The sequence below is a fragment of the Leptodactylus fuscus genome, chromosome 3, assembly GCF_031893055.1.
Source record: "Leptodactylus fuscus isolate aLepFus1 chromosome 3, aLepFus1.hap2, whole genome shotgun sequence".
Lineage (NCBI taxonomy): Eukaryota > Metazoa > Chordata > Amphibia > Anura > Leptodactylidae > Leptodactylus > Leptodactylus fuscus.
The window spans coordinates 184,307,706-184,334,500 of NC_134267.1; the positions used below are offsets into that span (position 1 = coordinate 184,307,706).

General features: G+C 41.2%; 1 protein-coding gene across 2 annotated transcripts in view; it reads left to right on the forward strand.

The window, feature by feature from the left end:
- Window positions 1–26,795, forward strand: part of CLSTN2 (calsyntenin 2) — a 722,481-nt gene that overhangs the window by 674,373 nt on the left and 21,313 nt on the right. For both annotated transcript variants that reach the window (XM_075268865.1, XM_075268867.1), the window contains exon 10: window positions 24,029–24,195. In XM_075268865.1, the coding sequence (XP_075124966.1) occupies window positions 24,029–24,195 (167 nt within the window). The remainder of the gene's footprint in view (window positions 1–24,028; window positions 24,196–26,795) is intronic.

A 26,795-nucleotide genomic window follows, 5' to 3' on the forward strand; every position in this document is an offset into this window, starting at 1 on the left:
TGGAGGAAATGCCAGTCTTAAAACATTTCTCCATATATATTAGTCCCTCCTGGTCTATATCCTACTCCCTGCAGACTGGGCTGTGACAAGTTTCATCCTTTTAATGAATCTACAATAATTTGTCTTCAGCATCAGAGAATTAATAATTGAGAAATACAGTTATAATAAAATGAATAAGCCCACATTGCCTGCCGGTATAATGCACATATTGAATTCTGTTCCTGATGTTTGGCATGATTTTTATTGCGACCTGAGTCCCATAGTACGGAGAGTATGAAAGGAGTTTATTTGAACACTCTGACCTTTTGATTTATCATTCTTCATGGAGAAAAGTTTCTCAAAAATACATATATTGTATACTTGCAAGTACTGCATGAGCTCAAGAGGCAAACTTTCCCTCTGTGCATATTGTGGAAGCAAATATCTAACTAGAACTTTCCAAGCTTTCATTTCAGTATTGAGCCTCTATGTATGCTTATCACTTGTTTTTACACATTCTCCTATAAAAAGAAGAGAGAAAACACAATATGGTGCTCCTTTGTGCGGGACCGTAAAGCGAATAGAAATAAATAGTTCATGATACTACTACCATTTGGGTGGAACTGAACCTTATGCTGTTGTGTCAGCCACAAGAGCTATATGGGTTTGATCAGTAGGGGATCTCCACAGGGTGCCGCGGTCCTTGGAATCTTGCCATGGTAAAACCAGGTCCGTACTGTGCAGCTCTAACCAGTATTGTAATGCAAAGGAAAGCCGAGGTATTCACACTGCATTCATTCTTCTAGAAGAATGTAGATGGAGCCAGACTTATCGAGATTGGAATCTTTATTTCATTTTTATTGGTGGGTCCCAGGCATCTCAGCCAAACAATGCAAATGGCTGTTTTATGCAGTTTCCATAACTTCCATAGAGGAAAATAAGAAAAAACAGTGAGCTACACTATTTCGATAACTCCTGAAGTTAAGCTCCCTGTGATATGCCGCTACCATAACTACTATTAATCTCTATGAGAGATACAGATGCATTCATCTGTTTTTGTAACTCCTGATATAAGAGTTGGGATAAGGAGTCACATATTACCATCTTAGACATGTATTACTAAGATGGAATATGCCTTTAATAGGACTGAACCATAAACATCTGGAAAAATCAGGTTTTAGGGCATATTTACATTATTGCATTTAAAGGGGTATTCCCATGTCACTCGCTCACCAGCTTGTCGGCTGTAAACGCAGTTATCATCTTGGTTTTCTGCGTTAATTGGTGGGTAGGGTTTCACATGCAAGCTGGTTTCCCAAGCTCTCAGCTCCCACTCCCCTCCTGGAGCAGGGAGCTACGTCACTTGTCTTGGCCGAGGACATAAACAGATCAGAAATACAAGCATGAATCACTCAGCTTCCCCTCCCCTACCTGAGAGCAGAGAGCTACATCATTTATCTGTGGCAGAGAGATAAAGAGCTCAGAAATACAAGCTCGCTCCCATGCACTCAGCTCCCCCTCCTCTCCTGGAGCAGGGAGCTACTGTCGCTTGTCTTGGCCGAGGAGATAAGACCATCCCCAGGTCTATGGTTATGGAAACACAGTGTAAACAATAAAATGAATAAGATAGCGGCCAAACAAAGCAGTTTTGATAAATCAATGTATTTAGGAAAAGTCTTAAATCCACATAATCTAGCAGTACAGATAGGATACTTGTGAGGGGACAACCCCTTTAAGCATTTGTATTATTTATACAGATCCAGGATTTTCACAAATTCTGTATCCCTAAATAAAACATTATTTTTACAGAATGTCTTATGGTTGCATCATGCAAAAGCTTACTGGTATGAAAAATATATGAACCACAGACAGGGAATGTGTACTTTGTGTGATTATCCTGCACATGTGAATAAACCCTTAAACTTTGAAATTGTAGGTATAGGGAACAACTCAAACTGTGGGGGTCGGCAATGACACAGTTCACACAGGCAGCAGGTTTCAAACTCCAAGGGTGCTTTTATTTAGATGCGTTAGCACAAAAGACAACGTGCAAACAAAACCTTATCCTGTCTGGCTCTAACTATACAGTAGCTAGTGCAGGCCAAAAACGTGTCACCAAACATAGTGACAAACCGTGCATAACATCCACTCCAGTGGTGTTCTCTTTCCCAGGCTGCAAACCTGTCAGCCCTCCTCTTAAGGGCCAGTTCACATGAAGTAAATGTGTGCGTATTTTGGCAAAATACACGTGTAAAAAATACACGTGTAAAAATAAGACTCCCATTGACTTCAATGACATTTTTACATGTGTATTTTGACGTGTTTTTTTTTACACGTATTTTGCCAAAATACACGCGTGTTTACTCCATGTGAACGGGCCCTAACAGGCTTCCTTCCCCAATAATGAATATCAGCAAGCCTTACTCGAGAACACTGGGGACTAGGGAAAAACTCTTAGGAGGCATTCACACAGTGAATCAGTGCTGATAAAAAGACTCCCTTTGACTTCAATAGGTTCCGTTTTCCACACAGAACACATTGAAATCAATGAGTTAAAAGCCTCCCATCAATTTCAATGTGTTCCGCGCGGAAAACGGAACCCATTGAAGTCAATGGGAGTCTTTTTATCAGCGCTGATTCTGCCGCAAGTTATTGTGATAGAATCAGCGCCACTTTACTCCGTGTGAATGTCCCCTAAGTGGAATAGGGGTGTGGACTGGAAGACCCCCACTGCCAACCTGTCCTCCAGTCCAGGAAATCCAGCCCATATAAAATAAATAAAGAGCCCTAGCAGACTACATTCTCCTAAAGAAACATATATCTTTCTGGATTTCCGCTACCATGCCTGGCTGACGAAACCAGGTGAATATACACCCCGTCCACAACTTTAGCACATAGGCTAGATTGTTATGTAAAATAAACAAGTCAGATTTTTCTATAATAAATGACAGAAATTTTACATTTTTATGTACATTAAAAGACAGCTGAACCTACAAGTGAAATCATCCAAGGCACATTGTGTCAGGTTAAACAAAGGCTATGTGTCACAAGCAATATCTGTCTCATAGTGCAGAAAGTCAAGCTATGTCCACCTCACTGATATTCTTATAGGATTCTGCAGGTCCTTTATTTTCTCATCCTATTGTGCTTTATTAATTAATAATGACAAATGAGTAACATATCCAGATTCTTAAGGGGGCATTCACACAGAATAATGCGGCACTGATTCTGGCACGATAACTCGCGTAAGGATCAGTGCTGCAAAACAGAATCCCATTGACTTCAATGGGTTCCGTTTAACACGTGTAACACATTAAAATCAATGGGTTAAAAAGCCTCCCATTGAGTTCAATGTGTTACGCGCGTTAAACGGAACCCATTGAAGTCAATGGGATTCTGTTCTGCAGCACTGATTCTTACGGGAGTTATTGTGCCAGAATCAGTGCCGTGTTACTCCATATGTCCCCTTACACACAGAAACAAAGCGATGTACCAGTGACAAGTAGACCATTTGGTAGAGATCATTGACGTATCAAAATGCATTATATAGATTTTCATATGTGTTAAATAATTATTACTATCATAGACATTTAGGGCGCGTTTCAAGGATTTTTTCATCTGCATTCCAAGCAGATGTCCCAGGTTTGATGCCCAGTCAATGTCCGCAGATTACCCCTTATATCCTGGAATCTGGGATGGTGATCTACAATAGTATTACTGTTTTACTTCACAGTTTTGGTAGTATATTATGCCATGTATTTTTCAGCCATAACTCCGGTACTGTAGGTGCAGATCTGTTTTACTGACGGGATTAATATATTTGTCATAGGATTAATGTGATCCTAGTTACCTTTTCACATTGCATCATTGGAGGTTTTGCTGTCATATCTTTGTGATGAGCACCCAACTTTTCCAGGTGTGGATCATAAGGATTTCACTCTATGCCTGCATACCTCCCAACTTTTGAAGAACCGAAAGAGGGACAAAATGTGCGGCGCGTGTAGCGCGCCGTGGCAAATTTAGCCCCACCCACTTTTGTGTTGACTCCGCCCACTCGGTAATTTTTCATCGGGACGGTTGGGAGGTATGTGCCTGGGGTTTATCGGTGCTCTATTATATTTTGTGTACTCATCACTCTGTCTCATAAGTGCCCTTATTATCTCTGGTTTTTTGGGGGTTTTTTGGCCGTGGCAAATTTAGCCCCACCCACTTTTGTGTTGACTCCGCCCACTCGTTAATTTTTCATGTGCCCGCACACAGTATAATCCTCCTACAGTCACCCGTAAATTATATGTCCCCCCTCTATCTCTCCCCCAGTTTCATATACACCCTTCATCTGCCCCCAGTTTCATGTCCCTCCATCTCTGCCCTCAGATTCATGTCCTCTCCATCTCTGCCCCCAGATTCATGTCCCTCCATCTCTGCCCCCAGATTCATGTCCCACATCTCTGCCCCCATATTCATGTCCCTCCATCTCTGCCCCCAGATTCATGTCCTCTCCATCCCTGCCCCCAGATTCATGTCCCCACATCTCTGCCCCCAGATTCCTGTCCCACATCTCTGCCCCCAGATTCCTGTCCCTCCATCTCTGTCCCCAGATTCATGTCCCCCATCTCTGCCCCCAGATTCATGTCCCTCCATCTCTGCCCCCAGATTAATGTCCTCTCCATCTCTGCCTCCAGATTCATGTCCCCACATCTCTGCCCCCAGATTCATGTCCCACATCTCTGCCCCCAGATTCATGTCCCACATCTCTGCCCCCAGATTCATGTCCCTCCATCTCTGCCCCCAGATTCATGTCCCTCCATCTCTGCCCCCAGATTCATGTCCCTCCATCTCTGCCCCCAGATTCATGTCCTCTCCATCTCTGCCCCCAGATTCATGTCTCCCATCTCTGCCCCCAGATTCATGTCCCCCATCTCTGCCCTCAGATTCATGTCCTCTCCATCTCTGCCCCCAGATTCATGTCCCCCATCTCTGCCCCAAGTTTCATGCCCACTCCATCTCTGCCCCCAGATTCATGCCCCCTCCATCTCTGCCCCCAGATTCATGTCCACTCCATCTCTGCCCCCAGATTCATGTCCCCACATCTCTGCCCCCAGATTCCTGTCCCTCCATCTCTGCCCCCAGATTCATGTCCCCATCTCTGCCCGCAGATTCATGTCCTCTCCATCTCTGCCCCCAGTGTCATGCCGTCCTCTCCTTCATCTGCCCCCAGATTCACGTTCCACCTCCACATTAAACTTACCTTCTCCTCCGCACCCTCGCCGCTCTCTGCCCGCCTCTCTCGCTGACACATGCGGCTGAAGGAAGGAGCTAACACAGGTCAGCTCCTCGCTTCGCCGCTGCCCGCCTCTCTCCCTGACACATGCGGCTGAAGCTGCTCACGTGCTCGCTTCGCCGCTGCGTCTCTCTCTCTCGCTGACACATGCAGCTGAAGCGAGGAGCTGACCTGTGTCAGCTCCTCGCTTCGCTGCTGCCGCCGGCTCCTGGCTTGTAGACGCGATGTACAAGCCAGGAGCCGGCGGCAGCAGCGAAGCGAGGAGCTGACACAGGTCAGCTCCTCGCTTCAGCCGCATGTGTCAGCGAGAGAGAGACGCAGCAGCGAAGCGAGCACGTGAGCAGCTTCAGCCGCATGTGTCAGGGAGAGAGGCGGGCAGCGGCGAAGCAAGGAGCTGACCTGTGTCAGCTCCTTGCTTCAGCCGCATATGTGTTCAACTCAGATCTGCGTCCTCTGGACGCAGATCTGAGTTGAAATCGGGACAATACCTCCCTCCAACCGGGACCGCGGGACATGTCACCCAAATCGTGACTGTCCCGCGAAAATCGGGACGGTTGGGAGGTATGTGCCTGGGGTTTATCGGTGCTCTATTATATTTTGTGTACTCATCACTCTGTCTCATAAGTGCCCTTATTATCTCTGGTTTTTTGGGGGTCTTCACTATATTGTTAATGGTGTAATCATGCTGTATATTTTATCAGTGTGTGATCTACCTCTCAGACTGACTAAGTTGTATCTTTATGCTGGTGGCCTCTTTGTGGTCACACACACACACTGCAGCCATATCTTATTACAGATCATCTTCTGCCTCTTGTCCATACTTTACCTGTCTCCAATCATGGAGTGATTGTATTTGCACAATTATAGCATCGGGAGCACTCTTGGCTGTATGCTGGTTAGCACATACTCATATAATAGCACATACTAGGCTGCCCATGTGCTATCATATGAGGGTCCAGCTGTGCTATATCATAGGGCTGGTCTCCTCTGGTAGTTTGTACCATTTTTGGTTGATTCTGACACTTTTCTTTTGAGCACATATCATATTCATGTTTTTATTTAATAACTGTTAGGTTTTATTATTTTTCAATAATTACTATTCAGTGTATTTTTGTATTGACGACTAGATCAAATTCACTTTGAATCAGTGAAATTATTTCATGTCCTGTAAGTGACATGAAACAGGAACAGTATTTATTGCTTGTTCCCTGACCCTACAGTGAGTGCTTCCATCAAACAGCTCTATAAAGGGATTACACACTATAGTAACTTGATTATAAGTAACCCTCAGTGCAGGGACCCCTTCAGTATCAGAAATACTCCCTATAATAGAAGGGACTCATTGTGGTCATAAATTTGGTCATCAGTTCTGGTTTTTCATAACAAACCAGATCCAATAAAATGGAAGCAGCCTGGCATTACCAGGGTTGGAAAACCAACATTTTGGGGGTCTTTCCAAACCTAAATCACCATCCTACAGCTGCCCTATTATCTGACCATCAGTCAATGATCAGGTACTGAACAAAAACCAGCTCTTCCTGGGGATGGATACTGGGATAATAATGGAGGGTTAGAAGTAGCGTATTAAGCAGCTAATACTAAGCCCTGCAGTGTGGAATTGTTCTTCTACAGAATGAGTCCCTGCACTTAATGGGGCACTATCATTTTTAACTAAGCACATACTTGCATAGCCTTTAGAAAGGCTACTCCACACATACCTTTTGTATGTAAATAACCTCAGTAGTTTTTGAATGAGCCCGTTTTTATTCACATTCTAATTAACCTCCTGCGCCCCCTCCCCCCCCCCCCTGTAAATTCTCAGCGAGCACACTCTCTCCTATGTGTACAGCACAGGCTGCTGATGATGACTCAGTTTCCTGCTCCCACACAAACAGCAGAGAGTGCTCATTAGCACATAAATAATAAAAGTAGGCTCATCCAAAAACTACTGAGGGGATTAGCATACAAAAGGTATGCATGGAATAGCCTTTCTAAAGGCTATGCAAGTATATGTTTAGCTAAAAATTACTTTTCCCAATGATAGAGCCCCTTTTAAAAGGCTACAATTTACATAAGCTAGTAGTATAGATAGGATCCTTGAGATGGGACAAACCCTTTAAGGTTAGTCAGAATCAAGTTATTACCACAATTAAACCTTTCTAGTGCGGAGATTTTTTCAGGTAATTTTTTTCAAAATTTAGTGTCTTGCACCACATATACTATATGTTGCGCCAAAAGAAAAAATAAGGAAGGGCGAAACTGTAGTGGCAGACAATATAGATAAGAACAAATTGTAAAAGGATAAAATACCGAAACGAAAAACTGCTGAGTGACACTGTACCCGTGTACAGAAAACAGCAAGAAGTGATAACTGTCCCAATGATATAATACTGGGTACAGTGTCAATTCTTTAACAGTATATATAAATGAAATCCTACTGCTGTGTATCCATCTACATCTCCCATAAATACCGTATATACTCGAGTATAAATCTAGAAGAAATGAAGCTGTTCTTGAACACACAGAATACCATAAAACATGAACACTAAGCCTCTATGCACACAAATGTCAGTGTTGTAGCCTTTATTTTAACAAAGGGGACGACACTGATGACAGACCCATTATTTTCTATGGCGCCGTACACACTTCTGTAAGCCAGGGGCAAAACGCTGGTTTAGTGACTGGTAGTTGATGCGCTATTAGTTCAAAATGAACTAATCTTCATAATGAACTCATTTAGATCACATGCCTGGCAAGGATCAGTTCATCATGAACGGGGAGGAGTGGAGTCATGAGAGATATACAACAGCAGCCCCTCCTGCAGACTTGCTTTTTAATTCATTATCCTAGAAAAACAAAGTGTTAAACCTAATGTGTGAATAAAGGAGTCTGTATCTGTAAATACATTTAATCCTACTGCTTTTGTAATAAAATCACGATATTGTTAATCCAGAGGTCCAGACTATACTATTGTATATATGCTAGGTGCTGGTGCTCTGCTTTACAGCTCTGTATTCACACTCATCTTGAGTCAGTACCATTAAACTGCCAGAGGTGTCACTGCTGAGCTTTGCCATGTGCATATGATTGAATTAGACCTTCACCATTGTTTCTAGTTCAGCAGTTAATTCAGTTACTTCACAAGTCATATGATTCATTCCTTATCATCCTCCATAGGATGCGGTGCGGAGTGCTGCATTGCACGCTATAGGCTATACTGTAGATTTGTTTACCCCACCACGTATCATCTTGTTCTTATTAAATCTCCTGGTTTAGTATACTGTATCACCATACTGCTAGACAGTAATTCCAAGTTATAACACTGACAATAAAAATAACACCTGACACTGCTAGTGTGTGATATAGGCGCTTGTCCTCAGCGAACATATATAATGGATCAGACATATTAAATACATCTGATCGTTTTAGCAGAACTATCATGCATTCAAGGAACTAGTAGTGACTTTCTATAATAGACTAGGTAGAGAACAGAAATAGTGAACTAATCTTATGGATGAACTAGATCCTAAGGAACTAATCTCCAATTAACTAGATTTCCCAGAGACAAAAAATATCCATATGCTACACATTCAACAAAATTGCACTAAGCTTAAAGAAGACCTTTCGTGTCCTCAGGCATATGCGGTTTTAGGGTGAATTCACACTGAGTAAACGCTAGCTTATTCTGAACGTAAAACACGTTCAGAATAAGCGGCGTCTAAAGCAGCTCCATTCATTTCTATGGGAGCGGGGATACGAGCGCTCCCCATAGAAATGAATGGGCTGCTTCTTTCACTCCGTGCAGTCCCATTGAAGTGAATGGGGAGTGCCGGCGTGTACGCTCCGGCATGAGCAGAGCTTGCCGTATACGCCGGCACTCCCCATTCACTTCAATGGGACTGCACGGAGTGAAAGAAGCAGCCCATTCATTTCTATGGGGAGCGCTCGTATCCCCGCTCCCATAGAAATGAATGGAGCTGCTTTAGACGCCGCTTATTCTGAACGTGTTTTACGTTCAGAATAAGCTAGCGTTTACTCAGTGTGAATGCACCCTTATACATCACTAGAAATTCGACAGTGCGCTGAATTCAGCACACTATGGGCTTTCCCATTATGTGCCCCAGGGGAAGAGCTATCTGGTGCGTTTACCAATAGCTCGTCACTGTCAGAAGGCCGTTCGTGACAGTCATGACTGGGCGGTAAGGAACACCCCCTCTGACAGTATAGAGCTATGGACTCTTCTGTCAGGAGGTGGCGTTCTCAGCTAAAATGTCAAGAACGCCATTCTGACAGTGAAGAGCTATCGGTAAATGCACCAGATAGCTCTTCCACCGGGGCTCATAACGGGAAAGCTGAATTCAGTTATTGACAGCTGAGGATCAGCGATAGGTATTTTATTAAATAAAGTACAAGTTAATCATACTTTTCCTCCATAAACCTATATAACAGTCTGCTCAGCTCCTCCTGCTCTATAAGGGTGAGTTCACACGGAGTAAAGTGCCGCGTATTGGTGTGATTTTGCGGCCACAAAATAGCGCCGCGTATACGATCCCGGCTCAGCGTATACGGCCCGCAAAATCTCACGCGGCATATACGTGCCACGTCACGCAGCATTTTAGTCCATGTGAACTCACCCTAACAGATCACCTACTAAGTTACCTACTAGTTTCCTGCGGACGGGTTCCCTTTAACTAATGTCCTCCAGCAGCTGCTGTTATGGATCTCAGTAAAGACGGCTGTCAATTGTAATACTGTTTTGTATAGACTATAGATTGTTAAGCATGAACAAAAACATTTTCTTCTGTTTTGTGTGTGTGTAATTTATTTTGTTCGGGCGGCCATTGTGGGAATTCTATGGGTTTGGTAGTTCCAGCTGTCCTGAGTCTTGCATAGTCCCGAGCAGATAAAAAATGCATGCCCACAAATTAATGCTTTCAGTGCTGTGAATTATAGAATAATACAAGCAAACGCATTAAATAATGTATGCTTGACTGTTTGTATGTCTTAAGAATTGTAATATGTGCGGTACCATAATGAATTATCATCCTTACCTCATTTCACTTGAAATCTTCCCTGAGCTGCACTTAATTCACAGTGATTTTCTATTTGTTACGAAGCACTTCCAGACATAAACCATTTATTCACAATCTGAATATGCACAAAAGCTTTACAAAATCTGCTTTTGTGATGCTCTTATGAGCACACAACACAGTGGTTCATAATCTTTATGAATTAAATGTTCCTATGGAGCAAGGAGATACCAAATATGTAGAGGTTATTTTATTCTAAAAATGGGTCATTTAAAAAAAAGGAAAAAAAAAAAAAAGGGATTTTTGTAACAATAGTTATATTGTTCACATAACCCAACTATCAGCTCGTAGGCACCTAGCCATACAGTATGTTTAGGTTTTAGGATTCAGTGCGCCCATGACTATCCCATCCTCCCGTTCAGGGATTGCAATTCCATGGAGGATCGGCCGGACTCCTCCCACAGTAGAATTTACAGAACAATAAACATTGGACAGTACTCTTAAGTCCCACATTGTGGAAATGCAGCTTTTTTTTTTTTTGTTGTAGATTTTGTTGTGTTTTTTTTTAGACAAAGCCAAGAATGGCTGCAAGAGAAATGGGAAATATATAGGAAGCTCTTATATTTCTATCTTCTGCTCAATCCACTCTTAGCTTTGGCTCAAAAAAACAGCAACAAAATCTGCAACAAAAAAAGCTGCATTTCCGCAACATGGGGCTTTAGTCTGAGGCTGAGGCCCCACAATGTGGAAACGCAGCTTTTTTTGTTGCAGTTTTTGTTGTGGTTTTTTGAGCCAAAGCCAAGAATGTCTACAAAAGGAAAGGGAAATATATAAGAAGTTCATAGACTTCTACCTTCTGCTCAATCCACTCCTGGCTTTGGCTCAAAAACAACATAATCTGCAACAAGGAAAGCTACATTTCCACAATGTGGGGCCTCAGCCTTAGGCTAAGGCCCCACAGGCCGGAAATGCTGCGCTAAAGCGCTGCGGGAACAACCGCGGTGTGAACGCATTGCGGTTCTTCCCACAGCGCTTTAAACAGAAGAGTTTTCCTCCGGGGAATTTCTGTTACAATTATATTGACGGGGGAGCCACTGGCGTTTCCGTAGATATAATTGACATGCTGCGATTTTCAAAACCGCAACAGTTTTTTCTGCAAAGTGGGTATGGGATTTGCATGAATCCCATCTACTTTGCAAGTACTGTAAAATCGTAGCGTTTCCGGCCCATGGGGCCCCAGCCTTAAGGGGTCTCTCAAGAGCTTACTTTTTTATTATGTTATAAAGTTAGAATCCATAGAATTTATAAAGCCGCTTACCAGAATACATGAATACGTGAATCAGAGGACTTGGATATAGAAGCCGGGGATTTGAATCAGAGGACTTGGATGTAGAATCTTTTGGTCCAGAGGAATACAATAGCAACTTTTATGCCTTTCATCAGAAAAAATTGTAAATTCAGTGAGGCTTAGATTTGGATGAAGTGGCGGATCCAAGTATGAGCCTGGTGTAAGGGCCAAAATTTAGCCACGAACGGCATATACTACATTGACTTTAAAAAAAGTAAAATTCAATGAAAACAAAAGTAACAATGGTTTACTCCTATATGGGTAAATTATTATTACAGTAACACAGTACTAGTCCTTTGTTTATGGATTCATTATCATTATTATTGTGTATTATAGAATGTGAATGCTTATAAAGTGTACGCACATCTGGCATACACCACAATGGCACTTGATTTCCAATAAATGTCATTTATTGAATGGTATGTTATATTCAATGACAATAATAGCAGAGTGTTTTTATAGGATCTATATAATGTATATTTTGTACACATGTATCAATATACTTAGAGCTAGAATCCTGCACCAATGATAGAATGTATACTGTTTGCTGAAAGTAGAAAGTTATTGGTAAAAGCTCTGCTTTAGATGAAGGTCATACTTAGTGTATGTTAAAGTGACATTGTTCTGCAGAGCACATTGCTAATGTTTGCGCTGCCAGCTATACAGGGAAGTACTAAATTATGACCAGATTTAGTGGCCCCTTAGGGTGAGATTATATGATGCCAAACCAACTTCTAACATGCTTTATCACCATGAAATTGAAGAGAGGAAAGAAGAGCTTTATTAGGAATTTTAGGACAAAGCTGTTTCCTTTTACAACTAGATTTAACCGTTGCTCAATATTTATTATTACACTGGTTTATAAAACTACTGGTATATTTCTATAAACTGTATACTGAATTGCTCTCATGGAAGGTATCCAGAGAAAAACAGTATAATGACCAGAGGCAAAACTTAAAACACCTGTGCCCCAATGTAAAATCTATCAGCAACCCCACCATCATCTACCATACTGTATCCAAAACTTCTTATGTCGCAGAGGAGCCTTGCAGTCCCCTCTAGCACCAAAGTCACCTGTGCATCTCCTACAAAATTGTGTAAAATTGTGTCTATAAAGATATGTCCTTCCTTACCTTTTTCTCTTGATGGACATCTCCAGATATGTGTGTCTTGAAATGAGTAGCCTTTTGTGATATAATGTCACAAAATAATATGCTGTCTGTTGTCTTTGTGTTTATGTGAGGCCACCCAGTGACTGGGTTTTGTTGCTTATGAATTTTCAAAATATCCTGTTGAGGCTTGTGATTGGGGGTGGCCATGTCACCGCTGAGGTCTGTGAATGAGGGCAGCCATGTCACCACTGAGGCTTGTGATTGGGGGTGGCCATGTTACCGCTGAGGCCTGTGATTGGGGGTGGCCATGTTACCGCTGAGGCCTGTGATTGGGGGTGACCATGTCACTGCTGAGGCTTGTGATTGGGGGTGGCCATGTCACTGCTGAGGCCTGTGATTGGGGGTGGCCATGTCACTGCTGAGGCTTGTGATTGAGGGTGGCCATGTCACTGCTGAGGCCTGTGATTGAGGGTGGCCAAGTCACTGCTGAGGCTTGTGATTGGGGTTGGCCATGTCAGTGCTGAGGTCTGTGAGTGAGGGCAGCCATGTCACCACTGAGGCTTGTGATTGGGGGTGGCCATGTCACTGCTGAGGCCTGTGATTGGGGGTGGCCATGTCACTGCTGAAGTCTGTTATTGGGGGTGACCATGTCACTGCTGAAGTCTGTGATTGGGGGTGGCCATGTCACTACTGAGGACTGTGATTGAGGGTGGCCATGTCACCACTGAGGCTTGTGATTGGGGGTGGCCATGTCACTGCTGAGGACTATGAATGGGGGTGGCCATGTCACTGCTGATGACTCTAAATGAGGGTGGCCAAATCACTGCTGAGGCCTGTGATTGGAGGTGGCCATGTCACTGCTGAGGACTGGTGACTTGGCCACCCCCAATCACAGGCCTCATTAAGAAAAGTCAAGTTGTTTGGTTTCAGTAAAAATCGAGCAATTTGGAAGATCCAGGACTAATCCATATCCTTGTGAACCAGTTTGTGCAACACTCTAAATTCCCCCTTTAATATCTTGTTCCAGCACCTTCCGTGATGACATGCTGTAAATGCGCACATCGCCACTGCAGCTTATCAGTGACATTTGCATGATTTCCACAAGATCACTGAGGCCAATGACTGACTGCCATAGTCACCTGCATACATATGACATATCACCACAGTAGGACAAGTTATCAAGATCAGCGAGTCCACTTGAGCGGTAATGGTACAGTGGTAGAGAGTTACCTATGTGTGTACCAGTTTTACCAGCCAAAAGATCATACTCATAGCATTATAGTTATCTATGGTGCTAATTCCATAAAGACATTGGTATTAGGAAACAATACTTTATCATGAGGTTATGTGGCATGCATTTATAATTGTATTACTGAATTATGTTACAAGCACTTCCCAAATAAACATCAGCCAAATTATTACTGCTTGATCTGAACATATTTCTTGTGCTCACTCTTAGAACTCATCAATAAAGTATAGATTGCTATTAGCCTATGAAATACAGGTGTATACTAACATAAAGTACTGGAGTCTGGAGCTGATGACAGATTTATCATTTCAGTTGTTGTCCTGCTCTTATGTTCAGATTCATATTCTGGAAGTAGCACAATCACATTGCCAAATATAATAATTACTATTATTAATGTTTGAACTTTATAAAATTCTCCTATTTATTGAAAATTTTGTTCCTTTTAATAACAACAACCAATAGTCAAGAGGAATGGGGAGGTGCAGAATGTCTCTTCAAAGGGAACATCAGATAGGCGTAAGAGGAAAAGTACATCATAGTATTACAATACATAGGCATGCAAGCACAGAACTCATATTTTCTAATCTCAGTATGATTTATTAGAGACAGTTACAAGTTCAGTAGGGGAAGAGGAACAAATATAATATATATTACAAAGCGGCCATACAGTCAAAGCGGCCATTTTCTTGTAGCGCGGGCATGCGCAGTCGGCTCTGCCCAGGCCCGATGCCTGGCAGAGTGAATTTAGAGCCGGAAGATGCAGCAGGGAAGCTGCACGGAGAAGACTTCTAAAGGTAGGAGAAGAACCAGCGTTGATTGGCCGACTGTATAGCATTCGGCCAATCAATGCTGGTTCTGCATCGAACTTTTCCATTCGAATAGTGAGTGGTACTCGATCGAGTACGAGTATTTTGAATACCGTAGTATTCGATCAAATACCTACTCAATCGAATACTACTCGCTCATCTCTACTCCAGACCACTAATTTGCAAATTTTAACATAAATAAATAAATAAATATCTTTGCAATGAAGGTACAATTTTTCATTTAGAAAAAGCATTACAACCAGGTGGGTCTGACCTATGTACCTGTGCTGCTGGTTTGATATGCTTCACCCTGGTGAAAGACTCCCTTTCAACCATACATGAAGGTACAGTCTTTCTAATGGGTAGAGTCGAAAATAGAGTATAAATGTAGTACTGTTCAGTATAATCCTCATCTTACTGGCTATAACAAAAGATTAATCTTTGCTATGAGTCGTGTTGGGGAGATAAAATTTTGTATAGTCATCCATACATGAATAGTCCAGTATTACAGATATATGCAAAAAAAAAATGTTACATGAGCCATAATTTTGATGAAAGACAGAAGGGAGAATACAGGGTTACCATCTCCATCTGGAATCCTTGTATTACTGAACAGGGCATGAAACCTGACTAAATCACAGCAATTACATTTAAAGTATATTTGAAGGATTTTCCACATTCCATTTTAAGTGGCAACCTACAAACTCCAGATACAATTCAAGACTCTTATATGCTATTTTCTGTCAGCTATTTCCACAGATTATTATACTTATTTCTATGCGTCTTACTTTTATTGATGATTTATGTAGAATTTTTTTATTGGATCAGCCACATTTTTCATGCACACTGTGTATTGATCATGTTGTCATGCCGCTTTACACTGTAAGAGCACTTGTAAGGTAATGTGGTTAAGTAATTGTTTTCTTGTATCTAAACTGCTGTTTGGTCACAATAAAAGTCAAGGACTAAATATGAAAGGGAATATTCCATTATTGACTATAACAAGTCTCCTTAAAGAATCAGTTATGTAGCTGTAAAAGCATTGCATAGAGTAACATTTCATAACTATTATGCCTGACAATGCCAAGCTAGCGCTGCTTTTGTTCGTAAAGGCGTTTAAGGTCGCCATACTTTTTGTAGAACTGTGCTAGCTCTTATGATAACAGAATGCACAAACATGAGCATTAGCAACAAGACTTATTTCAAGTAGTTAATTCCCACATTCCCGATGCCATGGCTAATGAAGGTTCGGAGCAGTCATCCATCGTCCTATTGTTTTTATTTTTAACTGCCGAGCTACCAAGGACATTTTAACAATTACACAATTCAGTTTTAGACAATCATACAAGATGGATTAAGTTGCAAAGGAACATTATACATGCATTTTCTTACCAGGGAACTGGCCAGTTTTTCCCATTACATTGAGAAACAAGGTGGACATTTAATTAAAAGTTTTATTTTATATTATTTCAGTGTTGTTACTTTTAGGTAATGAGATGGAAGAACTGCACTAAAAACTTTCAAATAGAAAAAAAAGAGAAACATCTAAATGTTATTCGCTTTGTAGTCTTTAGGTCTTACACCAGAATGAGTAGTTAAAGGGGTTGTCCCATCACAAGGATACTATCTATACTGCTAGTTTATGTGGATTTAAGACTTTTCCTAAATGTACTGCTTTATCAAAACTGCTTTGTTTGGCTGCTATCTTAATTTATTCACTTCATTGTTTACACTCCGTTTCTATGGCGCATGGGATTACATGCTCATTTGTCAAGTGATGTAGCTGCCTGCTCTCAGGGGGGAAGGGAGGAGGGGCTGGGAGCAGCTCTGAGCTGTTTGAGAAGCTCCGCTACTTAAATGACACAGATAGGGGAGGTGAGAGCTCTGGGATTTCTGAGCTCTTATCAGTCGGTTTAATTGAATTTGGCTGATAAGGGCTGAGATAGGGAGTCCGTTACCTCTGTATGTAATGCAAACTGACTCAAATCCAGCTCTGCTACATCAGTTTCACACTGTGGTAATTCATTTACAACCAATCCCGTGCAAGTGAAACCCCACCCACCTATGTGCCGAGAGAAGCAGGAAGTGAAGAGAGCACAACAGCCTGCAGGTTAGTGAACAAGCGTCATGGGAATATCCCTTTAAATATTGGTTAGAAGTTAACTATAGACATAAATGTGTCCACGCCCAACTGATCTCCAGTTTGGTTAAGGACTCCAATTAATCTTGAATCCAATTAAATACAATATCACAACATATTTCCTCACTACAAGGTGGCGGCTAAAGATGGGCAAACCCCAGAAGATACGTCTCGCCCTGTGTTCTGACTAAGCGAACCCCTGATTCGGTCTGACCGTGTTTGGATAGAGCCAGAAGGGACATTATTATATTCTTGGGTCTCAGAGCTCCATAGTATAATAACTGGAGTCCAAAAGGAGGTGACAAAAATAAAGAAAAACCCTTTATACTCATTTTCCGTTACCATTTCACAGGACTCTGTAATAATTCCAGGCACATGACGTCAGAGAAGAGCGCCAGACACTGACTCTGGCACTGTTCTGTGACATCATCCTCTCGGAGGAGGAAGACATGGTTTAATGAACATCACGAGGAGACCTAGAAGAAGTAACAGAAGGTGAGTATAAAGGTTTTTTATATTTGTCACCTCTCTTCAGCTTCCAGCTATTATATTTTGTGGTCTGAAGAGACCCTAGAGTATAAAATTTACCAGCGATGGCCATTTTAATTGATTGTATACGGATTCAAAATTGTTTGGTTTCATTAAAAACTAAACAATTTGGAATATTCTGGTTGAACCCAGCTAAGTACGAGTTGATTCGTCCATCTCGTGACTAGTTATGGGTGAACCTCATAAGATTTGTCTTGCAAATATGGACAATGTTTGCTATTATTATACTATTGAGTCTCCTCAGGTCCCAGAATATAATATTTGGAGTACCCAACAAGGTGCAGTGAAAATAGCAAACTGATCATATTCACATTTCCTTACCGGGCTCCACCACAGCTTCCAGTTTTCTTTCTCAGTACCTTTCAGCCTCTTGTGTAATAGCAGTGGACTTGGGGGAATGCTGAGGCCTGCAGATGATTGAGGGACTGCTGAGAACTGCAGATCTAGACGTGTCCAATTAAGAAGACCGTTAAGATGGGACATATCTGCATCTATTAGAGGACAGATGTAGTTCAATTTTTTAAACTAGTTTTTCTGTTCTAGTCCCAAGATAGCTATGCAAATTACATCAAGCACACTGCTAGTCTAGGGAGCACGTTGCTAGCCCGAACTTTCCATCACTCAGGCTAAATTAAATGAAATAATGTTAGAAATGTAAATAATTAAAAATTTGATTGTTAACGGTTTTTTTCTAACATCTTAGTGGTGATAGTCTTGTGTCTTGTTCATCAGTTGCCAATTGATTCCACCAGGAATGCAGGAACTTTGGATTAGTCTGGCACTTATCAGAAACCCAGGCATGATATCCCAGATACAATAAAGAAAACATGACTGGATTTCAAGAGAAAATTCTTGCATTCATGATCGATGATGAGTCCATTGGCAGCCTATCAACACAACACAGTGTCATGACTAATGTCATGGTTAATGAAAATCTTTAAAACTCTGCAAAATGTTTAAGAATTTATATTTGCAAAAATATTTATCTTCTAAATCTCTACTGATTTCAATATGGATATGTTTATGGTAAAACCCCTTTAAGTTAGATTTATTTGTTCTTAAGATTGTCTTTGGTTTTATGACACTAGCTGTGCTTAGTTTCATGAATATATTAATCGTACAAAACTCTCTCAGACTGCTTATGTAGTACTAATATAAAGCAACAATAACCAGTTTATTAAACCTCTTCTATTACTTATGACATTGCAGTGATGCCTTGATCGAGCTTTTGTAGTCTGAGAGTACACATAAATAAATAACCCATCTGCAGGGTATTAAAAGTAAATGTACCCTTCAAGCAGCTGTTCATCTCTGCTTACCATCCCTAGGTGGCTACTATAACATTGACTTTAAATGGTTATTTATGTCTTAAATAAGTAGAGAGCAAAGATTGCTAAAATGTATCCTCAGATAATTAGGCCGTTCTGTCTCCTGGTTAGCAAAGAACTGCCGCGTCTCTATATTGTATAAAGTTATGTACAGCGTCCAGAGGATAAGCAAAAACACTATATTCCTTATACTCGTTGATGAAGTTGAAAAGTGGGGAGGGAGATGGCGGTGGAATTTGCTTAATAATTAGCTCTGTTGCTAAAGCTGACCTTGAGAAACTAGACTAATGCACCTTGAAAGTCTTGGTGGCTGCATAAATAGGGAAGACCTGTCATCATTTCCAAGTACTGGAGACAAAGGATATTCTGCTGCTCTATTCAATACACTGTTAGCAGGTAAAATGCAGACTACAATAGCATAAATCATTGAATGAGAATCATGCAACTGTGTACAGGTTATAAGAGAATGGTGATAATACATTTTTTTACATTTATATCACTGGAAATATTCCTATTATATAAAGAAAGGTACAGTAATTACTCAGCTTTGCAGTATATGGGAACTTGGCTATGTTACTCATCGAGCCCTGCAATAGATATGGCTCTATTCTAGCATAGCACTGAAATACTACAACCCCTCTTATGTCATGGTCGCATCTGGCCAAGGCATCTGATAGGCCGAATACCTATGGTTGGAGCTGTCACTGATTACAGGGACACCGGGTCCCTGATGTGTAAAACAGCAGACTAGCAATGGCTATGGCTAGGTAATCCCAATACTTGGTATTGTTGAAATTTTTGCACAGTACTGTATATTTGTAGAATACACTTTTACAGTATTGGCTGTTACACATGGCAGAGCTGTAGGTTCAGATTCTGTATGGTGACACATTAATCCCTATTGCTTCATATGGTAGAACTTTAGTCCTCTCCTATGTTGTCATATGGTGGGGTCAATACCATGTCCATTAACACACTATGGTAAAACAGTGTGCAAGCACATGTGGTGTTAACCAAGATTTTGCCTTATTCTTCTGTTTCATACTTAAAAGTACACAAAGAAACAGATTTTGTCAATCTCGGAGAGAGCTAATCTGCATACCTTTTTTCCCATGGAGCATTGCCAGGATTTTAACAGCTAGCAGTCTCCACAAGGAGAAACAAAAACTCCAAGACCAATTTACTCATATGTGACAATAATATATTCCAAATCTAATAAACTGAAATTAGTAGAAAATACTAAACATATGCATATGTATATGCAACGTTGCATATGTTTGAAATTCACGGACAAGCCTCCTGTATTCCCTTGTTCCTAGAAAGAGAAATTACTCTATATTTATATTGTCAGTGATGTATATAGCCTAATTTTAAGAAGGACCTTTCAAGTCCTTGGGCACATGCGGTTTAATATACTGCTAGAAAGCCAACTGTGCGCTGAATTCATCGGCTTTCCCGTTATGTGTCCCAGGGAAGAGATATCGGTGCTATTACTGATAGCTCTTCACTGTCAGAAGGGCATTCCTGACAGTCTAACTGAGAACACACCTCCTGACAGTACTGTATTTAGTGCTATACTGTCAGAGGGGGTGCTCCTTACTGCCCAGTCATGACTCTGAGCCGTGAGGAATGCCCCTTCTAACAGTACTCATCCATATATAGCATCATGGCGGGGTGGTAAGATCAGGAGTGGCGTTCCCAGTTAGACTGTCGGAAACTTCCGTCTGACACTGAAGAGCTATCGGTAACGGCACCGATAGCTCTTCACCTGGGGAACATAACGGGAAAGCCGAATTCAGCACACTCTCGGCTTTCTAGCGGTATATAAAACCGCATGTGCCCGAGGACATGAAAGATCCTCTTTAAAGAGGATCAGTCAACAAGTAGATGCTAAATAACATTCACCATTTCATTCTTGCTTTTCCCCCTGAACAATTTGGTGTTTTGCTTTCTGTCCCCCCATTCAACAAATATAGCTCCTGGAAGATTATATGAAACCTCGCTTTGATTCTCCAGGTGGGTTTTTCTCCGAGAATAACACTAGGTGGCCGCCCACTTGGAGAATCATGGCTATAACCTTCCAGAGGCCGTATCTCTTAAATGGGTGGACGGATTATAAAAAGAAAAACACCAGTTGATCAGGGGCACAGCAAGAATAGAATGATGTATGGCATTTATTATTTTGTAGTTGGTGATAGATCCTCTTTTAAAGGAATACCACATGGTAGGGGGTAACATGCCAATTGGTGATAGGACTTCCCTATCACCTTCCTATGCTCGGCCCTGCACGGTGTAAATTTCCTAACTTGTGCTGAGCAGAATGCCAACAGCAACTGTGAAGGGGAAGGAAGTGCCAATAAAACATGCATTGGTATAATAATGATTCCATATTTTGGCACAATGCTATGACTAGTGTTAGCAGTTAGCAATACACATAGCTGTCTTTATACATCATGTACTACTACTAGATTTGACATTGTCTGAATAAATCAGCTGGATATTGTATGCATGACATCTGGTCAAACACCTGCTGATAAAGGGATTTTCTCCCCCTTTGGACTGCTAATAAAGATTACTAGGAAATAAAATCAAGGACTTGCCCTCTCACTTCTGCTCTTCTATAGATATTCTTATGATATATTGCATTTTATACCACCTTGTGTATATGGAGAGTTACTTTGGCTGCTCTAGACTTATCTAAAGAATGTTCTACTCATCCGAAAGGAAAACACACACATCTGCGACTTGCTTAATAAAATCTTAATATTTGATAGTTTTTGCTTAATAAAATTTCCAATATTCAAACTGACAAGAACCTGCATATATTTAGTTAATCTTCAGTAAAATCTGAGTTTTTCATTTGTGTATTAAAAGAACTAATAAGTATATTCCAAATGCACAAAAATCCCTGATTAAGACAGAAATCCTACATACTACACTACAGTATACAATAGTATCGATACTAACATTTTCTTATTTTTTACAATATTTGTCATAATGACAGCAACCATTTATAATGACAAAGTTCCTGCCATCCCATAACTATTATTTTAAGGCAGACAGATGTTTGCATTAATGTGGGGTTGTAGAGTAAATCTCCTGTCATCTCTGCTTAATATAAATTATGATCTACTTAATACAAGTTTATTATTTATAGCAATAAAAAGTACAAAGCATCAGTCATGGAAGGCACAAAATGAGTACAAATGAGTAGAGATGAGCAAATAGTAAAATGTTCGAGGTTCGATATTCGTTTCGAGTAGCCCCTCAATATTCGACTACTCTAATCGAATATCGAACCCCATTATAGTCTATGGGGGGGAAAATGCTCATTTCAGGGGTAGGCAACGTTCCATCAAATTATACTTACCAAGTCCACGAGTGAGGGTCGGGCTGGATCCTGCAAGCAGTCTTCTCTTTGCAGTGTCCCCGCGGCGTCTTTCGGCTCTTCATTCACTCTGCCAGGCATCGGGCCTGGGCAGAGCCAACTGCGCATGCCCGCACTACAAGCGGACATGCGCAGTCGGCTCTGCCCAGGCCCGATGCCTGGCAGAGTGAATGAAGAGCCGGAAGATTCCGCGGGGAAGCTGCACGGAGAAGACTTCTAAAGGTAGGAGAAGAACTAACGTTGATTGGCCGACTGTATAGCATTCGGCCAATCAATGCTGATTCTGCATCGAACTTTTCCATTCGAATACCGAGTGGTACTCGATTGAGTACGAGTATTTCGAATACTGTAATATTCGATCGAATACCTACTCGATCGAGTATTACTCGTTCATCTCTGCAAATGAGTAAATGAGGAGTTAATGAGAACACACCAAATTTTGTTAGGAGATGCTGTCTACTCAGATTGTACAGATGTAGCAAACTTGGGCACATGTGGTTTTATATACCACTAGAAAGCTGACAGTGAGCTGAATTCAGTACTGTCCCCCTGTTATGTGCCCGGGGGAAGAGATATCGGTACAATTACCGATACCTCTTCACTGTCAGAAGGGCATTTCTGACAGTCTATCTGGAAATGCCCCTCCTGATAGTACTGTGTTTAATGCTATACTGTGAGGGGTGTTTCTTACCACCCAGTGATGACGCTAAGCGGTGAGGGACGTTCTTCATAGCTCAGCATCATGGTTGGGTGCCGTCTCTGCCAGTGAAGGAATGCCCTTCTGACACTGAAGAGCTATTGGCAATCGCACCAATGTCTCTTCTCCCAGGGCACATAACAGGAAAGCCGAGAGTGCGCTGAATTCACTGCACTCTCTGCTTTCTAGCAGTATATAAAACCAAATGTGCATGAGAGTATGAAAAGTCCTCTTTAACTTGAGACTTAACACATTATAGGTGTGACCAGACATAACATATCTACAATTAGGTTACAGTAACTAAGGCAATCTTGAATGAAACTGGTTCACAGTACAATATCATACCATGGTTATTGCTATCAAAAGCCTTGAAAGGCTGCAATTCACACCTTCCTCCCAACCACCACAGGGTGGCCACACATAGACACAAAAACAATAGTTAGCGTACTCCTTTGTGTTAACTTATCAGGAGATCATGTTGCTTTGAGAAAAGGTGCTTAACGTGTGACACCAAAATCTGACATGTTCAGCCAAGAGAAAAGTCAAATGAGGACACGTCTTGTAAATGAGCAGTTGCAACAAACTTTTACTTGCCTTTTCTTTGGGTTATCAATGACTTGCTAAAGTTGTACATTTACTTAAATGTCAAGTTAAGCTTTGCTACATCTGTTATTACATCATTAGTAAGTTTTAATATTTGAGGGCATTGAAAAATCTGGCTGAAATCTCAGGCTGGACATTTGGAGATAGCACCGCTGAATGTACGTTTAGACTGTCCAACCTTATATCTATACAAGTTAAATCTATACAAATAAAAAAATGTACTATATAAAATATGGTTTGCCTTATATTAAGGTTAGGGTGCTACAATTGTTGATCTACAATTTTCAGCGTTGCCCCATAGACTTCATTGGGATAGCGCTGCAGTACTGATACCCTCTACAGTTTGTATGGCGATTGAGCAGCGCGGTTTGCAGTATGTAAACATTACAGAAGACCCTATCATTAATAAAGATAGGCCATCAATAGTAAAAACCGTATAACCCCACTTGTTGTTAGACTCTATACTGTAAATAAATAAAGAAATGTAACCCTTTGTAACGCTGTCTTTTATCTGGCAGGAGGAGAAATCACAAAGCCTAAATTTGCCCAGTACTTTCGAGGCAGCATTGCCAGACTTACTCTACGCCCTGGAAAGATAGAAAGTCGCAAAGTGATCTCGTGCTTGCAGGCCTGTAAAGAAGGACTGGACATCAATTCACTGGACAACCTTGGACAAGGTGTAAAGGTAATGAGAAAATGCCTGGTATATGTCAGCAAGCTGAGTGGTTTAGATACAGAGGCAGTATTACCAAACTACAAATCTAATATACTGTTATATAATGTTATTGTCGCTCTATACACATTAAGAAGCATTGCTTTGAAGAATATTTTTATGGTGACATAGTTACGTAGTAGATGAGGTTGGACGAAGACATCAGTCCATCAAGTCCAACCTATGACCCCATAGTCCACTACAGTGTTGATCCAGAGTAAAGCAAAACAAAACATGAGGCTCATGCCAATTGCCCCATCAGCCCCAATGGTTCCCTCAGCTTGCATTCTATAACAATTTTGGAGACACGGGTTGTTATGACCTACTGTGACAATCTGTGACACCCGGGTCTGTAACTATACGGGTGTAAAGGTCACAATCTCACCAAGCCATATAGACTGATGGGTTCAAAAAAATTCCTCCTGGCCATATTAGTAGACCAGTACTATTAAAAGGGTTCTCAATACTTTATAAGAAAAAATGGACCATTACCTGCATATGCATCATTGTGTAAAAATAACTTTTACCTTCTAATCTCCTTCATGGCCTTATGAGGGTCTTCATAAATATTACTATATGTGAATATTCCAGCCAATCCACCGTATACAGCAGTAATCTCAGTAAGTAAGGTAAATAGATGCGGCACGTTGCAGCTCTAAACAATGTAAATAGACATTTAGAGAACATTAGAATGGCAAGGGGTTAGAGAATGGATAGGAGTTATTTTTTACTAAATTATGCCATATGAAATTACTGGTACATTTTTATAAGGCCTAGGTAACCCTTTTAATGGGAATCTCGGACGACATTGCTAATGCAGTGGGAAAAGATTCTAAAGTGTGCCTGTATAATGCTGGCAGCTTCCGCAGTAAAAGCACAAGGAAATATACGACATATTTTCTGCAAACCCGGAGGTTATAATTTACAGTAATTCAAAAACTGCGAAGATTACTTTAGGAAATTCTGCGGTTTATTAATCTAATGTTATCTAAACTGAAATTCTAGTACCTTCCTGCACTATGTGATACATACTATAACACATTTTAATTGATCCACCTTGGAAGGTCTTGCTCAGATATGTATTAATACTTAACACGCTCCTTGGCGTCAGAAAGATCAGTAAGGCTCAAAAGTAAACACACTTAAAATAGAAGATTTCTACATGAAAGTGTTGAATATTTAACATCTTCTGTAGCAATGTTAATCAAACTGAGCAGGTTGGTACACCTTATATGGATCACTGTCCAGTTATATAAAACTGACCTTCAAGTTTTACAATCTCAAGGAATAAGAAAAAGAACATCCTCAAAAAAAAGGCAACAAATTTTGCAAGATGCATACTAATAAAGGATGTGAAAGGAATATATTCACTGACAAAAAATAACTAGAGTACTATGGTGTATATATATATAGTATACTCATGAGAAAACCCTCTTACATACCATATTAATTTCATATTGTTTTACAGTTAAAAAACAATCAGCTTGCTCCAGGTGCCGGTGAACCCCAGCAAAATGGCTTCGCCCACATGGCACCAGTAAAATGGCACCTTGGTCAGCTTTGACCAAGGTGTCAGAAGAGTTAATGCCCACGATCAGTGCGTGAACTGATTGTGGGCATTATCACCAGATGTCTGCTGTATAAAACAGCAGACTCCCGGTGGCTACGTAGTACTCGATCAAGTAGGTATTCGATCGAATACTACGGTATTCGAAATACTCGTACTCGATCGAGCACCACTCGCTGTTCGAATGTAAAAGTTCGATGCAGAACCAGCATTGATTGGCTGAGTGCTATACAGTCGGCAAATCAACGCTGGTTCTTCTCCTACCTTTAGAAGTCTTCTCCGTGCAGCTTCCCCGCGGCGTCTTCCGGCTCTTCATTCACTCTGCCAGGCATTGGGCCTGGGCAGAGCAGACTGCGCATGTCCGCTTGTAGTGCGGGCATGCACAGTCGGCTCTGCCCAGGCCCGATGCCTGGCAGAGTGAATTCAGAGCCGGAAGATGCCGCGGGGACGCTGCACAGAGAAGACTACTCAGAGGATCCAGCCCAACCCTCACTCGTGGACTTGGTAAGTGTAATTTGATCGAAAGTTGCCTACTCCTGAAACGAGCATTTTCCCCCCATAGACTATAATAGGGTTCGATATTCAATTCGAGTAGTCGAATATTGAGGGGCTACTCAAAACGAATATCGAACCTCGAACATTTTACTGTCCGCTCATCTCTAGTACTGCAACTTACTGTTTCCACAGGAATTAAGAAGGTAAGTAGCAGCTAAGTGTTACTTATTAAATGTCTATGATTAATTGATAGGATAGAAGCAGGTTAGAAGCAGATGTATGTGTTAACAGAATACCAAGGAGGAAAGATATTAGCAATAATCTTAGAGAAGCACTTGCCAATCTGGGAAGGATTAGAAGGCCATTTCAAAGCAATTTGAAGTCCATCATTTTACAGTGAGAAAGATTATGCACTAGTGCAAAATATTCTCGACAGACATCCGGGAGTTAACATCACAAGCAAATTCACCCCAGGGTCAGACTGTGCAATGCTCACAAAAATTGAACCACA